Source organism: Ailuropoda melanoleuca, chromosome 3 (genome assembly GCF_002007445.2).
Source record: "Ailuropoda melanoleuca isolate Jingjing chromosome 3, ASM200744v2, whole genome shotgun sequence".
Taxonomy (NCBI): Eukaryota; Metazoa; Chordata; class Mammalia; order Carnivora; family Ursidae; genus Ailuropoda; species Ailuropoda melanoleuca.
In genome coordinates this window covers 79,933,981-79,953,406 of record NC_048220.1, presented here as the reverse complement: position 1 = coordinate 79,953,406, position 19,426 = coordinate 79,933,981, and the positions used below count along the sequence as shown (strand labels likewise).

Genomic DNA, 19,426 nt, shown 5'->3' with positions numbered 1-19,426 from the left:
GTTATTTATCCCAATTTCAACGTGCATAATTGTTACTAAATGGAGTTAAACAAAAAAATACGAAATTTTGTAAGTAATGATGACTTCATTACTTCAGGAAAAAGCTCCAATACTTAGAAAGATATATAATATACTGCTAATAACGTACTAATAACAACATATGATATACACACTGACATAGATATTAGTATTCTAGGAAGCACAGGATCCGTTTTCCTTTAGTGTCAGGTAACTGGTCAGTGAAATCCTCTGGTACCCACCACTTTAACCACTTCACACACACCAATGTGACAGCTCGAGGGGGCAGGGATACATATATAACCTACATCCTGGCTATGCTTTTTTAATGATGCCTCTTTAAGTTCTATGGCAAAAACATACCTCATAGGCTGTCTGTGAAACAGTACTTGCCGTATTCCAAACTGCACTCATCTGAATTTCCACAGGCTTTCCGGAAGCAGAAGTCACTTGCGCCGTGGGGGAACTCACGTAGACGGAAACCACTGAGGTTCGGTCTTGTTCTGAAGGGTTACAGACCACAAGATACCTGCAAAAACAGCTGCTTCACTACGTGGGTCTTAAAAAACGATTTTACTTTTACACTACGTGTAAGGACTCAGCTCACAGACAGTCATAGAGTCGACACATGGAGAGGACTTATAAAGGAACATTCTGGTAAAATTTCTGAAGAACACGCAATTTCATCACAAATAACACACAGTACAAAGGGTAATGAAATAATGATTCACTTTCTAAGAATAAAGTGTTATACAAATGGAAGACATTAATAGAACTATAATAAAGTTATTTCCATGGCCCAGAAAATGACCTATATACATATGGTTTTATTAGCCTTTCTAAAATAATCAGCTTGATCCAACTAATTTCCTGATCCCTGCCTAAGCTTACTTAGTAAGAAAACACGTACATTGCCTATTTGTACTTTAGCCACAATTAATTTCAATTGAAAGCCTGACATTCATTTTAGACCACTGAAAGACAACAAAAATGTACGGCTATCCACGCAGAATCACACATACATTTTATATATATGGGGTCCTTATTCTTCAAGAGAGTTGTTTCTGGAAAAAAGATCATTTGAGGTAACTCCACTTAAAAAGGAGGTTAAAATTTTATAACAAATAGTGCTAAAAAAGATGTGATTGGGCCTAGCTAGAGAAAGGACAACACAACTATTAAAATAAGTTCAGACAATCCTTAAAATTAAGTGCAAATTTTAGATTGAACAAAAAAAGAATGAACTGGAGTTTCTGGCAGACTTTTTCCAACAATATTTTACAATAGCACATTATGACATCCTCACACATTTAATTTTTATAGGATGGTTTTAAACATAACTACATTTGTAAAAAATATTCAAGGACTTCATCATTTTTCCTAAAGTCCTCTCTAAATTTCTTTGATATTCAAAGAATTCTTAGTTGGAGATCCTCACTGTTTCATGGCTTTGCCTGTGAGCAGAAACGTTCTAGACCATCATATCACAGGCTTCATGAAATACACAGTCTTTGAAAGATTTATGATTTTACTTTATGATCAATTTGAATCATATTATCTTCAAATAAATCAAAAGATATTTCAAAGAGGATGCTTGAATAATATAACTCACTGATTCATTAGTGAATATTTTCTTGATCGCAATATTTTGGTTTCCTATACAATTTTGTAACTGCAGGAACACAGAACTGAATAGCGGATAGCAGCCCCACCTCCCTCTGACCCACAGCAGCGACGTGGAGATGGCGGACACCTGCTAGTATTGTGTACTTAGTGCATTAGAAAGCCTAGTCGTGCTCCTATATTTTACGTGTGTTCTGTGTGTTTCAATTGCATTGCAAATCACTTAAGAAATAAAATTAATACCTGCACTGGTCAAAACTAAAGTGAAGGACAACAGGAAAACACAAAAGAAAAGAGAGAGAATGTAGCATAAAATCTATAAAATGTTTGACTTATAAATGGTTCTTCGGGGGAAGCTCTTATGATAGAAATAGTATTCTGAGATACGAAAAGTGACAACACAGCAATAAAAACGTCTCTAATTCCTAATGGCTTCTAGTACACATCAGCATCACACAACCTAACTTACATCACTTCTGTTCACCACAATGCCATAGGTGTGCGAGAGAAGAGTGGCTGAAGCCATGCAGTCAAAAATATATTTACAAAAGACATTAAAGCCTTGACATACTAGGCAAAACCCTATTTTACCCACAGAAGCAATTCTAAAGGGTAGTGAGGGCGATGTCTTCCCTCCCCCGAGAGGTATGCTTAACAGACTTACCTAAGGGATCTGCCCACTACTGGCGCCCTCCCACTGCCCTCTACTACAGCTTACGTGTCACCTGACTTGTCCCATCTCAAGCCCACCTGGAGAATCACAACTGCCAGGATTCACTGTTACCAGCAAGACAATTCTATATTCCTAACGTGTACTGGGGAAGAAAAACAGTTGAGGATCACCTATCCTCAGCACCAAAGATGTTCAAACCAGCATCCCAGAAATGAGTGATTTACTGCTGAGCCCCATGTTCCCAGAGGCTTGGAGGTAATACGTGAAGAACTCTAACACATGGTCTGAAGACTCAGGCCAGTACCCTAGATCTGCAGAAGCCCAGAGGCACACCCAGACACTGAGCCTGGGGTTCCTCCTGGCAGGGTCTTTGGACACTCTACTACGCAGGGCTGGTCTTAGGGGCTCTGATAATAATACGTAACGTGTGCCCAAGTAATAAATTAGGTAATGAGAATCCAGAACACTGATTCCTTCCCACGGCCTAGAGGGGGGAAAAAGAGTCACGTTTAAAGCAAATGATAATTTTAACCATACATTTGGTTTTATACAATATAAAATTGCTTTTTATAATAAGCTGTGAACTAGGTTCTGTTTTGTTTCATTTTAGTAGCTAATTAGTATGTGACCATAATGATGTTTCTACTGTACTGAATGATTATATAATTATCATGCCAGGAATCTATTCAAAAACTAAATGTGTGGAGTATATAATGAGTATAATGCTGCACTAAGAAAATCATTTTTTAACATAATTAGCGATTCACACCATGTTCTTCAAGTGCACCACAGCATAAATTTACCTGACATACACACAACTCTTACCTACATATATTTTAAGTAGAGTACAGAGAAAGTATAATCACATATGAAATATTTTCCTTCGGAAATAAGTACACAATCAAAAATTAACTAAATGTTCATTTTTATTATCATGTTTGGTAGTCAAACGTTTGTTATAGTGCCAACATCCCTAAATAGGAGTCCATTTAAACCCATCAGCTGTGAATGAAACCAACAGGTTTCAATATCCTAAATATTAAACTCAGTTATTGGAAATTAGTAATATCTGATCCACACTAATAAAAGAAGACAGTAATATTTATATCCTAAAAATGGGGAGAGTTCATTTCTATCTTTATCTTGTAAGTAACTGTACAGGAAGCTCTAAACTTTTTTCCCCACATTTACATTAGCTTCCTCCCCATCACCTAGGTCACATCCAGCCTCCTTGTTCTCATTATGACACTAGGCCCCCTTAACTTGGGGTTAGAGCAATGATCTCAATTCTCTGTGTACAAGGAACAACCCTCACCTCACAAAGGCCAAGCATTCATATGCTACCTGACCATCAAATTAGACGACAGACTACGATCTACTTTGAGAGAAAAATGAAAGGACATCTACATGCTCATGTCAAATTGGGAATCGTTTTATGGGAGAACTAGAATTTCATTGTAAAGGTGGTTCTGTCCTTGAAGACTCTATCGAAGATGAGTATATTTAGAATTCCTTCAACCCTTTTGTAAAAATGATTCGTGCCATGTTAAAAAAGACAACTGTGGCACTCTCTAAGGCAAATCTAATCAGTGCCGACTATGAATGAGAGTATAGGAGCACATGGGCTTCCTTCTAGGACTGGATGAAGGGCAGAGCGGAAGGAGTATGCCTTGTGGTCAGAGTGACCTTGGAGTTACCACTTAGCGTGCTTCCTGTCTGCACGGCCCAGCCCTTAGGCCTGTGCAGGCAACCTGTGAGGCACAGCCTTTCATCTTTCCCACTGGACAGGTAGGAAACTGAGGTTAGGGATGCAGGCAAGACTCGCCCAGCAAAAAGTGCCACAATATGGCTTTGAACTTGACCTTACCCCTGAGCCATCTTCTTAACCATTTTACTCACAGACCAAGCTTATAAGCACCTTTTTTTTTTTTTTTAAAGATTTTATTTATTTATTTGACAGAGATAGAGACAGCCAGCGAGAGAGGGAGAGGAAGAAGCAGGCTCCCAACCGGGGAGCCCCATGTGGGACTCGATCCCGCAACGCAGGGATCACGCCCTGAGCCAAAGGCAGACGCCCAAGGACTGCGCTACCCAGGCACCCTATAAGCACCTTTTGACAACTGGGGTTTCCTGTGGAGATTTCCTTAGCTGCAAATTCACATGTGAAGAATTTTCTCTCCTCAGGAATGCCAAAGATCCCCATGGAGCCTCTTTCTTTGGGAAGTTCAGGATGCAAAGAGAGCTATTTGCATTTCAATGTACTATATTTGTAAAAGAAAATTTATAAACTGGAATGCTGGAACAGAAAAAAATCTTGCAATGTATATGAAGGAGCTCATCTTATGACCTCACAACATGAGGTAAGCAAAATAATATTCAAGGAAAACATTTAAAAAGCAGTACATATATTTATGACTGTGTAAGGGAGATAAAAATGAGAAATATCTGCAAGTCCCCTTTAAGTGCAGTTTAAAATCAAGTAAGCAAACACCAGGTTGTATGAAAAATCATTATGACTTCATGTGCCTAGTGTACTACCTGACACAGAATAACGTTCAATAAATAGCTGATCAATGAGTAATGCACAAAAATCCTACTAGAAGAATGTGTAATTTAGAAATAACGCTTACTAGTAGGGGGCTTCATAGTTTTATCAGATCATTTTCATTTCGATTATTTTAATTCTACAAAAAAATGCTTTTAAAGTCGACAAGCTATATAATTAACTCCTTTTCAAAGACAGGAGAAATGACAGATCCAAGATCACAGAGAAAGTTAAGAATAAAGCAGAGTAGAGCTCAGTGTGTCTGATTCTTAATCAATGACAGCACAGTAAAAAATTCATTTCAAAGAAGAATATATTCATCTTCCCTAAGTAGCCTCATTAGTGGAGCATAATCTAAAGAAAAGTAGTAAACTTAGAAAATTTTCTTAATGTGGAAGCATATAGATTTACATGTTTATAAAAGTATCAATTTCTAGACTTGAAGTCTTTCAGATATAGTTCAGCTAGTTTTCTCGGTTTAAAGCATAATGCTTATCATGTTAGTCGCTAGGGGGAAAAGAATCAAGATATTAAAAATAAAAAGGCATTTTGAGACATGGCAGGTCTCAAAAATCACAGTATTCTGTGATTCCTGGGTTCTGGAATCAAACACATTCAAGCTGAAAACCCCACCATGGGCCTTAGAATCTGACAGGCTTTGGGCAAGGTATTTCATTTCTCCAAGCCTTAATATCCTTATCTATAAAATCAGAAGACAAGACTCTTATTGGGGTTAAACGATAAAATGTTTGGAAAGTCACATAGCTCAGACCTGACACAAAGCAGAATCTCAATAGCAATGAAATCTCTCCTTTTCCTTACCAAATCCTCCTGGCGTCCTGACCAGGGACTCTGGTACAGGAATCACACTGGATGGTGGAGTGAATGTTTTAATTAACCCAGGTCACTGAGCTGCCTTAAATGCTTTCCTGTGTAAGGCATATAAAAATCTAAACGACAGAAATTAACCAAACCACATATTTGATAACAAAGATTCCTTGAAACAAGAGTTCGGATAACATGGGAGGGGGGAAATAAACACACAGATGCATACAATACATACATGTACGAAGTAACCACATGGTGTATGAATCATTTAAAAAGAAAAAAAGGACAGAGAGAAGGATACCTCCTGGTAGGTGTAGTTCTAAACTTATGAATGTGATTACATAGTCCCTGTTCTGGAAGTACCTATAATCTAGGAGAAGAGAGAGACAGATACTGTTAAGTTCAGTATAATACAGAAGGTAATAAGACAAAGGTATGCACAGAGCATATCCTGTGACACACACAAAAAGGTGGCAGGGTGATTAAGAATCAGGACAGTATTCAAAATATGAAATTAATTCTACACAAAATGATCGTATATACAAAAAATGACAAAACTTTACTGGGAGACATAAAAATGAATAAACAGACAGACATACTTTCTTAGGAGAGAAAAATGGAAGACTGCCAAAAAGCCCCAAGTATTCCAAAATTAATTCACGAATCTTATGCAATGCTAATCAAAATCTCACTGAAATCCTTTCGTTGGGAGAAAGAGCAAAATAATTCTATACCTATAATAATAGATGTGCAAGACAAGTAGTTAAACAGACACATTAAAACAATAAGACAACACTGATTCTAGATCAAAAAATGTAGAAACATAAAAATGATATACAATTAGTAGAAAAAATAAATATATCCTCTGCGGCACAAAGGGTCTCTCTAACTGTAACAGTAAAAAAAAAATAGCGAAGTGAAAGGCTAGCAGAATTGATAACAAAAGTTTAAGCATTTTCTATCTTAAAAATAAGGTTAAAGAATAAAAAAATAAAAGAAAATCAAATTTGGGACATTTGTAAAGTGCTCTTACAAATCAATAGAAACATAAACACCCAAGCGGAGAAAGTGGACATTTTTCAACTACCAAACTGACGTTGAAAAATAAAATGCTGCTTCAGCTTCTAGGAGACACAGATCTTGGAGAGATGCAGGAGCTGACAGGCAAGAGGAGATCTCACTTCCACTGGCCAACTAGAAATCCCAGATAGATGCAGTAATCCTCTGAAGGCAAGAGAGAAAACTGCTGAGGGGTGCAAAGAACTTAGGGGAAGTGAGCTTTCTTCTCTAGTCACTTTTACCCTGGGGCATGCCAATTCTCGGCATAAGAATGTCTGAGTTCCATGCAAAGCCTAGAGGAAGGTCACTGTGGGAGCAGAGAGGCTGAAAAGCATTTGGTGAGGACTCAGGAGGCTTCAAGTATACATGTAGCTTTCTTATCAGTGCACGTGTCAAATACTGAGCGGCTGCACAGAAAGGGAGGCTTAAACCCTAAAGAGGAAGCTGATGAAAAGTCAACCAGCAACATCTCATGACATTTTATTTAAAGACTGATTTATTTATTTTAGAGAGAGAGAGAGACAGAGAGAGTGGGGGTGGGAAGGGGCAGAAGGAGAGGGAGAGAAAATCTCAAGCAGACTTCCCTCTTAGCAGAGGTCAACGTGGGGCTCCATCCCTGAGATCATGACCTGAGTCGAAACCAAGAGTTAGACACTCAACTGACTGAGCCATACAGGTGCCCCCTCATGACATTTCAGAACCTACCAGCGAGTAGGGCCCACAGAATATACAAGGTTATTAGCTGAAAACTTGGAGAGCTAGATGAACAAGACATGAATTAGCCTCAGTTTAGCACAGTGCTTGATTAGAGGAAGACTGAATGCTTTCCAGAAGAAAATATTTTCTGGAGACTACATAAATTTCATACACAATGTGTACCACTTAATATGAAATTTCAAGACATCCCAAAAGACAGAGCCACATGATTAAACACCAAGGAGAAAAAGACAAAAGAATTAGAACTACACATGATCCAGATACTAGAGTTTAACTGATAAGACTTTAAAATAATGATTAATATTTCTAGGAAGAAAATATGAATAAGGTAGGTGAAAGGATGAACAATTTCACCACAGAAACTGACTACATTAAAATTAAACAATGAAATTCTCAAATGAGAAATATCTGAAATTAAGAATTCTGCAGATATAATGTAACAGCTGAGAAGTCAGGAAAAGAGAAGTTAAACTATTAATAGGGTACTTCCTCTAGATTCTGGTATTATGAGTGAATATTCTGCAACTATTTTTTTAATACTTCTGCATATAAAACCCTATTCTACAAAAAGTATGTATTTTTAAAGTAATCAGAAAAATATGACAACAACAAAAACAAGAAACTTTTTAAAAGTGGGGCACGGGAGGGATAGCTAGGTAAAGTAAAGTAGGGAAATATGTTCTAGGTAGTGCGGCTATGAGACTAAAAGTACAGATACAAGAAAAAGGGTGTTATTTTCAGGACATACAAGCCATCTAATACCACTAAAATCTACACAGTAAAGCAAACCTCTAAAATGCCAATATAGGAGTTAGAAAGGGGGCTAAATCTCAAGTCACAGTGAGGAATGGGTGTCTTAAGTCATTATAAGGAGCACAGACCCCATTATATAAGTCATAGGGAGTCACTAGAAGGTTTAACATGGTCAGATTCACTTTGAATAGATACTTCTAGTTGCTAGGCAGAGGAAGAATTTAAGGAGTCAGGATTAAAAGCAGGGAGACCAAGCAAGTAGCTATAATAGCCCAGGCAGGAAAGGTGAAGACCTAAGTTAAAGGAGCGGTAGAAATACAAAAAGAGGAAGAAATCTGAGGAACAGGCAGGGATATCTTACCAGTAGGATTTTTTGGATTCCTTGGAGAAGGCTGAGCAAAACCAGAAGAAAAAATCTTGTACAACTCCTGGTTCCAGTTAGAAGGGGACAGACATGGCAGTAGTGCCATTAACCAAGATCGAACACCTAAGATGAGTAGTGGGAGGGGGTTTCAGGATGAAGGTGATAAATCCAGGTTTAGACTTCTTGAATTTCAGGTGCCTGAGGAACATCTACACGGTTTTACCTTGATGCTTTTAAATTTTTTTTAAGAGACTAAGTTTGTGGTAATTTGTTAAAGCAGCAAGAGGAAACTAACACATCAGGTTATAGTATTCCTCTTGAAAAAAAGACTGAAACTTTTTACCACCAAATGCATAAAAGAAAATCTTGAGGGCTAGAAAGGAGGGCAGGGTGGGGATGGGCAAAATCAATGAGAAAAACTTGGGGTCCTTGGAACTGGGCCCAAGACTGAAAATGAAGTGTATCCAGCTGTCTGATGCTCTCTCCCAGGGAGGGTCCCTTCCCACTTCGTCATCCACTGACCACCAGGCCTGAGGTGCCTCAACCCCACTGTTTCAGCGCAGGTGCTCACAGAAAACACTATGAAGAAAACAAGGAAAACCCCAAACCTGTACTTTGTGAAAAACAAATGACTGACAGTCCCTTACAGTGATTAAGGTGGTTATTCCTAGCCTTTCAAAATTCTGTTTATTTTCTAATCTTTGAATACCTCGCACAGACTGCATTCACTGGAGAAACGCACACATGCACAAGATTTTTCATGTAAGTTCCAAGGCCTCCCAGTTTAAAAACCTTCCTGTTTTTATAAAAGAGGCCTTCTTAAATAGGCAAACATTTAACTGTTTCCCCATAAAAATTTCTCCGGAAACTGTATAATAACAGTCTTGCTCCTCTTCAATTACCAGATAATGGAATTTATATTTGTAAGGGGAAAAATAAAAAATGATGTTTTCTGAAAGCTTCCAGGTGATTAAGTAGCAAATATGGTCTCATCTAAGAGGCAAAAAAATTGAACACTAAGGAACACAACACTCTTTTTCTCTGCAATAAAAATTAGGATTATGTTTGAATCCAGTAGGGCATAAATGTTACCTGATCTTCCTAACACATTATTTCACCATTTTTTCCTATATTTAGGAGAAATAACTTTCTTAAAATTCATGGGACAAAAATATTATGAATCTATCATCCTAGGAACAGTCATTTGTCCAAGGACAAGATTCAAAAGCAACGTGTCCAAGTGCACTGCGATAGCAGGACCTAAAACTGCTGCTGTCAACCATGTATTTAATGTCTGAGAATACCTTCTACCTCAAATCCAAGGATTCCACAAAAGATTTCTAGTCAAAGTTCTCTGCTTAGATGAAAAGTATGTGATTGTTAAGTAAATATTCTAGAATGTTGTCTGTTAGAAAATATTACTCTGAGAATTATGCTTGTCTATAATACTAATAGACAAAGCAGTAATTCACAAACAGCACTTTACCATAAAGAAATAATTTTGCTATTTTTAACTCAGTAAATTTGACTTGGCAGGTGGTAGAGAGTTTCAGATATAATGGTAATAACAACAACAATAATACCGATTACACCAACAGCTGCACTTAATTTGCCTTTAGAACCCTGCCTAGCATTCAGGATGTACTTCACTTGAATTAACTCTGTTCAATTTCACTACTAACTCACAACGTCCTAGAATCATGTCTATTTTACAGACGTGTAGAGTGGTTTAGTATCCTGCTCATGGACACAGAGCCATTAAGTGATAGAGCCAGGATGTAAACTCAAGCAGTCAGGCTCCAAGGCACCCTGCAGGTGGGGAAGGTGGTCCTGTTTTTCTCCAGGGGGGAAGGCACTCAAGGTGCATGCACTACAAGCAGACGCGCCGTCTGCAGTACTTAGAGTCCCATCAGAGTCCCCATGTCCCCAAGGCTCTCGGTCTGCTGCTTCATCAGAGTGGTCTGTATCCACCCCACTAAAGAGCCTTCTCTTGGGCACCTTCTAATCACCTCCGACGGCAGGACTGCGGTTTAAGGGAGTTTCTTTGAGGTGAAATCGAGGCTAGCTTCCTGAGCTGCTACAACAACACAAGCTGTTCCTTCAGTAAGTTCTAACTTTTTGTAAGAGGTGGTAGGAAGGGAATTGCTATAATAAGTCTCTATTTTGCAATCGTGGTGATATTTTGGAAAATAATTTCCTATGTCCCAGTTATTGGACACGCTTGCTTAATTTCCACAGTGGAGTTTTCTTTGCAAAAACTTCTTTCCTAGTGTTTACCCAAATGAATGCTTTATATACAATTTATGTTTTAACAGACAGGAAAACCAATGTTAGCTAGATGCAACTCTAGGAATCACCTACTTTAGACCCCTCTCTTCCAGCACACGTAGCAAATGGAATTAGGTTTAAAAAAAAAAAAATGACGCTAGTTAGTGCCAGACGTGGAACTAGAATGAGCCCCTGACCCTCAGTCCAGAGCTCCTTTCACAATACAGTGCTCTTTTTAGGCACCTGCCCATGAAATCTGCCCAAAGCTCAATGGTATGGAAACCGAAGAGGTAGTATATAAATGTTATCAGAATTTATCACTGCAAATACTCTTTATATCTGCAACTCAATACTGTAAGGCGTTAACTGTCAAAAGTACAACGACGTATTTCAGGAATGGAGAAAGCCCTTCTAAAAGCCAGAGTATAACCAAAGTAGAAACAACATGTAATTTTACAATTTTTATAAATAAAATAGGCCTGAAAAATCTTGTATCTATTTCTAGGGCATAGGAGAAAATAGCAATAAGAAGGATAAATACTCCTTTCCAACTATTCTAAGACCTTTGGTACTAAAGCAATAATAAGAAACAGATACAAAAGCTGTACATAATTTGGCTGACCCTAAGAGTCTTGTCACCAATTAAGTTGTTTTCACTATGAGAGAGTTTTGCCTAAAACAAAAATACCATCTGTTTTACCTAAAACATTAAGATGTTCTATTATCTTGTCAATTCAGAAATCACATCTGTAGCCATTTTCTGAAAAGACAGCAGAAGGCATTATATTTATGGGTGACTGCATAAGGAATGATGTTCAATCAAAATGTAATTTTCATCTACTGGGAGAAAATTTCATTTCTCCAATAACTATAATGTTGTAACTTTGGAGGAACACGTAGCACATAAACAGGCTGATTTTCATGAATAAAAAGACCTTAAAAGTTAATGCAGTAAAATAAAGTTGTTTTGTTACTAAAGACGGACATGGCAAATACGTTTATATTCACTTTGTATATCTTTGTCAACAACAGAAATCTATCCTGTGTGAGGTTTTCAGGTGAAAAGAAAAACAACAACTTTTTATTGGTGCTGTATCTCTCCATGCAAGTGAGCCATCATATATTGGTAAAAATATGGAAACAACAAAACACAAACCACTTTCTATTTTCAAAACACGTTTAGACACAATATTGGTCCTGGGAAAGACATTCTACTCTACAATCCAATGAACCGATTGAAGAAGATACAAAACACTAGAGAAAACATCACTCACAGTGAAGGCAAACACAATGTCACAAGGGATAAAGAACACGTTTTGAAAAACAACACACAAGCCATCCAACTACCTTAATACTTCGATTATATATTAAGTACCTACAAAAAAACCTAAAACCCAGGTATGTTTTACTTTGAAAAGTAGCCTAATTTCACATACAATATTCTTGCCTAAAATAAAATAAAATAATAAAATAATGCTGCTCTCCAAATAAGGATGAAATAAATAAGTCCAAAGGCTCTATTTAAAATTTTTCTTTTACCCCAAAGTTGTGAAGTGTTCTGAAGTCCAAGATGGGCTTGAAGCCCTTCCTGACTTTTTCAGGATCAGGATACCTTCACTAAAATCCTTTTCCTTGTTCCTCTTGTAGTGCACGCTTTATTAATCTGCATTTAGAAGGAAAAAAAATCTGGTTCAGAAGAAGAGAAGACTTTGAAATACGCCATATCACTTCAGTCTATGCTGTGAACTGCTTTGAGTTCATCAGCTCTATCTCAGCAATTTCAGAAGACATGATGGACAAGGGGAGGAAGGAAGAGAGAGAACAGAGGACAGTGTGTGCAAGAAACCAGAAAAAAAAACCAACAACAACAACTAAAGACTCTCATTTAATCATCACTTCCCCCCACCCCAATCCAAATCACTTTTAAAAATTACTCGTATTCCAGTTATTTACTTTATCTGTTTCGTAGTGCATTATACAACTCCAACTAACAGGGGGAAAACCTTTGGCACTGAAGCAATAACAGAAGGAAGTCATTCAAGATTTGCATTATCTGGCAGATTCACCAAACTAATGCCAGCTTTTCTTTGACACTATCTCATCTCCTTTCCAAAGTCTTCCTTGGGTTCTACAAAGTTACGCATTTCCAAATATCGTAAGTGGAAATTATTATAATCCTTCCCAGATTACAGTGGGTAGTCCCCATGCTAACTCTGCCTTCACACTGTAAGGTAACAAAAAATCTCATCATAATCCAACATACAGAGGGCACATATTTTTCCTCTCCATCTTCTGCACTCTCCCGATTATGATCCTTGATGAGGTAATTGCAAGATGTTGGAAGCAACAAACAAAATTGCTTTAATTTCATTAGACAAACCACACAACTAAAACACCTTGCGTAAACTTAATTCACTGTATAATAATCTGACAATAAACTAGAACCACACAGCTAGTTAAGAAAGTTTGATTTAAAGTATAAACAATAAAAAGGCAATTAAAACACAGACTAACCAGGCAATTTAGCAGGTGTTCACTGAACACATAACTACTTTGCCATTGCTTTTCAAGAAATAAAACTTAAAACTATCATTTCAAATGCAGTCTGTTCAGCCACTTCCACAGATAAAATCTAAAGCTAATAAAATCTAAAATAATTTTGTCCCTAGGAACAAAATCACAGCAGACTAATTATAAGGGCCTGGGAAGGAAGATTCTTTCCAAGTTCACATAAAATTGATGAAAAGAATGATTTACGATACCATGCCCTGCAAGCACTAAGGAGACAAACTCCATCCACGTTGTAAATCTTTTAGAAATCAGTATGTGAGAGAATGATGGTAGCCTACTGATAAACATTTTCTTCAGACTTCTCAATGACAATAAAAATGTATATATAATTAATATATAATACGTTCTTTAAAGCTGTCTATCATAAACTTTAAACTGCCTAATGCAAAACTGTAAAAAGTATTATTTTGGGAAGTACGAGAAAGGAATAAGAATTTCTTTTTTAATTCTGGTAACGAGGAAGCCTACTGTATACACTAGTAGACAAGCAGAGCCGAGGAAAGGACTCTCACAAGAAGAAAATTAGCACTTAAGTACCTCTGTGCTTCGGGAATGTGGTACAGAGGCTGAAGAGTCCACACCACGTGACTTGCAAAAATTTCTTGAAGGACAGACATTTTTCAAATTTTGGAAGGGATGGGAAGCAGGACAGAGAGGAAACGCTGAGGCACCAAAGCATGATGCTAGTAATGACCCAATGTGACGCAGAAGAGGTATGGTGCTCCCTCCCGTACTGTGTCTTTACTAGGGGATTTGCTAATTCTGTTAAACGAATAATCTCATAATACTTTCAAACCTTTATTATATAGGTCTACAACCTCTCGCTGCAAAATCTGAACAACTCTGAAAATCAAGTTTTTTCAAAATTCATTTGGTGGCAAAACCTAAACTGAACTGACACGAAGCCACATACAATTATTTATTTCACTTGATCTTAATATTTGGAGATTTTAAATCATTTAATGAGCCCCGTCTCAGACTAAGATTTTTTTTTTTAAAGATTTTATTTATTTATTCGACAGAGATAGAGACAGCCAGCGAGAGAGGGAACACAAGCAGGGGGAGTGGGAGAGGAAGAAGCAGGCTCATAGCAGAAGAGCCTGATGTGGGGCTCGATCCCATAACGCCGGGATCACGGCCTGAGCCGAAGGCAGACGCTTAACCGCTGTGCCACCCAGGCGCCCCTCAGACTAAGATTTTTATGTAATATGCTATATATGCATAATATGTTCCTAAAAATTAAAAATTCTGAATTCACAAAAGATTTCAGGGAAAGGACTGATGATTTTACTTAAAGGTAGGCTACATAAGCAGTCCAAGTCATAGACCACTTACAGAGGACACCCTATCCGTGTAGCCTCTGAGCAAGAAAGAAAAAAACAAAACAAAACAAAAACAACCAAAAACCCCAAAAAAACCCAAGAAATGAAAGGGGAAGGAAAACACGAACATATTCCAGGACAGTGCTACAAAAGCAGGAACACAAAATAAATCTGTCATTGAATGGCTATCTGCACCAAGGAGTAAGTATCTTTTAACATGATCCTAAATAGGGCACTGAGAAACTGTAAACATTTAAGAATATTCTATTTTCTTAAATACGAATACCTCAAATCCCAATAGGACATATATGTTTTTACATTATCTCTCTCCCAATTCTTAATTTTGCAATATCTAATTACGTTTGGTTTTGGAATAAATGGAAAATCTATTTCTTTAATAATTGTGTTAGATATGATTTTTCTACCTAACTGGTAGGACAGTCTTGAGAACAAGCTTTTAAGAAGCTTCTATCAACCAGGACTGACTTATTCAGCACAGACCTGTTTCTACAGTACAGAATACAACTCCAGTCTGAGTGGAAGAGGGCAGGGAAGAGTAGTCAATGAACAGAAAATATGGTGGCTGGCCTGAGTCGTCTAGTAAATGAACCTGATGAGTAGATAATGCTAGTTGCCTACCCAATAGCCATTCTCATATTCTCCTTTCCTGACAGAAACTCAATTGTACTCAGGAGGACAATAATCCTAGCTCTGAAAAAAAAAAGCCCTTGATTCTCCATGCTTGAGGTGGCCACATGACACAGTTCTGGCCAATGAAATGTAATTAGAATTCAGCAAGCAGAGCTTCCCAGAAAATTATTATAACCTCAATTTAATAAAAGTCAAAAGACTCAAGTGGCGTAACTTTCATCCTTTGCTCCTCTTCCCCCTTCCTGCTGGAACACAACGCAATGTCTGGAGAATCAAGCACAATCTTGAGACCATGAGAACCACCACAGGCTAATGCAGAGCTAAGAGCTTTTTAAAAGGGGCCTGTTCTTCTCACGACCTCATGGGAACACATCACAAGTCCTGGACTACCTACTACTTTGAAACTCTACCTAAGAAAAATAACCCGCGTTCTTGTGAAGCCAACGTAGTGAAACACCATGCCCACAACAAATTATACTGAAGTACCCCGAACTCCTATTGATCTTAAAAGAAGGAAACACTGAATGCAAGATGATTCTCCTAAAGCAAAAATTTTCCCATAAAGATTGATCACTACAAGCATACTTTTCCTCAGAGGGTTGCTTAGTTTTAAATCTGTCCTTAACTGCCTATCAATTACTACATGTAACTTTTCATAATTGTCACCTTCTCTACCACAATTTTTAATGATCAATCACCAAATACCTCTTGTATACCAAGTACTTCTTCCTTATTTCATTCAACCATTCATAACTTCTTTAATTCAGGCAAGTCTTCTTTATTTTCTCCATGGAACATGAAAGGCAGATTTCATAAAAACTTAAGCTAAAACCTCAGAATTAATCAAACCTATGCTCTTTATTACAAAATACATGCTAATGTAGGCATCTTTTTAAACTTTATATAGAATTTTATGAACACAGTATATTTGACCAATTCCTCTATGGCTACTGTGGAACATTTAAGTCTTTCAAAGTATCTGTTCAGATAATAAAGTGGACAGATTTTGCCCACAGTTCTCTTCAACTCTACACAGGACTATTTCTGCAGGATAAATTTCTTCCAGTGCAATGCCTAATTCGAACGCTCCAGGCACATATTGCTAGGTTACTTTCCAGACAGATTGCTAGGTGTCATGTAAGAATGATGCATAAGACCCAACCTACGCCTTCACGGGGTTTATAGCAAGCTTCCTTAGAGCAATATTACATATGTGCTACGTGGGACAAGAGTGGTGGTTAAACACACAGTCCCATGGGAGTGTACAAGAGTAACACCTAGCATGACTCAAGGATACTGGAAAAAGTTTCCAGAGAATGTAACATTTAAGGTGAGTCCTAAAAGATAACCAGGAATCAATCAGCCAAATGTGTGTGTGTGTGTATGACTGGGGATGTGGTGGGAGGGGGTTTTTGTTTTGTTTCCAGGCACCAAAGGTCTAGAAATAAGAGAACACGGTATGTTAAGAGAATTAATAGATGAAGGGCTGAAGCACACAGGCTGGGGTGATGTGAAAGATGCTGCTGGAGAAACCAAAATGTAGACATATGATTCAAGTTAAAGAGTCTGTGAGTTTATCCTTAGGGCAATGGAGAAAAGAAGAGATTTGAGCAGCTGTGACATACTGCTAGTACCTGTTAAATTCCTACTAAGTACTAGATTCTAGACCGTTAAATTCATATACGTGACCTTATTTAATTCCTCCAACAAATGAGGGAGGGACACCTGTCACAGGAGTGTCGCCATCACCCAGGGGAGACACAGAAGCAACCTGAAGTAGGGCACTAGTACTGACGCCAGAGACCATAGAATATTTGAGGAGAGAGTAGGAGTCCAGTTCTATTTTTAATTTTTAAAAATTTTTTTAAAGATTTTATTTTTTGACAGAGACAGAGAGAGAAAACAAGCAAGGCAAGCAGCAGGCAGAGGGAGAGGGAGAAGCAGGCTCCCTGCTGAGCAGGAAGCCCAGTAGGATCATGACCTGAGCTGAAGGCAGACGTTCAACCGACTGAGGCAGCCATCCAGGAGCCCAGGAGTTCAGTTTTAAACACAGAGATGGAGGGACGAGTGGACCATCCCAATGGAGCTATCTATCTGGCCTGCGGGCAGAACTTGGCAAACTTGTCTCAGAAGAGATATGTATGTGGTCAGTCAACAGTACACTGACAATAAATGAAGGCAATGGAGTAGGAAATATCACTCTCACCAGGAGCTTTTATCTTTTAAATATTCCTGAGGCAAAACAATTACTTATTTAAGATCTCTTATATGCTCTCCATTCTCCACCTCTTTCAGATGTTAACATAATTAGAAGCCACAGATCTATATTCCTGTAGCTTTTTCTACAGTACATATCTAGCTTCAGTTCTGGTAACCAAATTTACAGTCATGATTGCATTTCACGACGTCTCATTATTTTCAATGCCTTCTTACTTTCGATTCCAATACTAGTCAGCTGAGTTGACTTTATCAAGAAAATTATTAAAAAGAAGAGTACCCGTGGTACATTTTCTAAGTGTTTTCATATTTGAAAATGTCTTTTTTTGTTGCTTTCACATATAAAAAAGATAACTTTGAGTATAAAATGGTTTAAAAACTCTATAATCTTCTCGTTACAGAGAAGAAACCTAAGTCTGTTTAGCTTTTGTTCCATATTATACAGTATCCATCTTTCCTCTCGGGTACTCCTACAATATGTCCTTTTCCTTTTAATTGGACTAAGTTACCAAGACATACCAGGAGTGACCCTCTTTTCATTTATATTACCCAGAACTTAACCCTTTTATCTATAAAGTCAGACCTTCTCAGCTCAGAAATCTTTTCATCAATTCTATCTTTGATCATTGCCTCTGCTCCATTTTTTTTCCTGAAGAAAATCTCTGTCTTTTGTTAAAGTCTTGTCCTCCATACCTATCATCTTCTCTCCCGTTGTTTCCACTCCTCTTCCTTTTCTCTGCATTCCTGCAAAGCAGGTCATGGGTTTTTTTCAAAATTTCATGGCACTGGACACTCTTTCGCAATGTCAGCCTCACTCTTCAATATCACTCATGAAGATGCTCTCTTGTCGCGCCCCACCAACAACCCTCCCTTCTGTTGCTCCCCCGTATCACCTCACCACTTTTTCATCTCGGCTCTTTGCTTTCCGTTTCAGATTTCTTACAGATCATGACTCACACTTTTTGAGAACTCCAAAGAGGTGTTTTTTGTCATGTTTCCCTGGTCTCCGCAATAAATCATTTTAAAAGGTAAATTGTTCTTCTGAGTCTTCACGTAGTGCCACTTCCTGCCGTTCTGTAGAGCCTTTGCAAAGGTTTGCTAGGATAACTCTCCCTTTACTTACCCTCATAGAAGCAGACATCCAGACCCTGTGTATGCTAAAGGTACTCTGGGTCTTTATTTTGGAATTAAAGTCCCTCTCTTACCTACAGTTAGTTTATTTAACAAGTATTTGGCAAGGGATTCAAAAGCAAGGTAGTTCCCTGCCATCATGGAGCTAGTATTTTAGTGAGGGAGATAGACAGCAAGAAATAAATAAATTAACTAAGCGGTTTGTTAATAATGCCTAAAGGAGGGGAAGAAAAGGCAGCGTTGGAGAACAGTAAGTTATATAATATAAAATATATAATAAGGAATATAAGTCCACATGCACACAGACAGCCTGAGTGAAAAGGTCCAAAAGGCCATCCAACTCCAGTGAACAAATGGAGGGATTCTTTCTTCATCAAAGACTATCACGGTATCCTTCTGGCCTGTGCCACTGTCGGATACTTCCGTAGGTCAATGCTCTACCATCAGTTCCCCACTTGTTTCTGCCTATTTTGTTTCTGTCAGATTCAGTCTCCAAATTGGTTGTAAAATACAGACACAATGGAAGCCCTCTTCTCAACATGATTAAGGCTGGCAATAGACCTATCAAACTATAAGAGATAAAGTTGACTTGAAAGTAGAAGTGTAAGTAGGACAATTTTAAGTTACACACATATGACTTAATAATTCATATTTTCATATATGTTTTATATATATTTACAAATATA

General features: G+C 37.8%; 1 protein-coding gene across 1 annotated transcript in view; it reads right to left on the bottom strand.

Annotated features, from left to right (window-relative positions):
- The window catches only part of MAN2A1 (mannosidase alpha class 2A member 1), a 172,577-nt gene that overhangs the window by 49,297 nt on the left and 103,854 nt on the right, over nt 1-19,426 (bottom strand). The window contains exon 13 of the mRNA XM_002919942.4: nt 382-547. Coding sequence (XP_002919988.2) covers nt 382-547 — 166 coding nt within the window. The remainder of the gene's footprint in view (nt 1-381; nt 548-19,426) is intronic.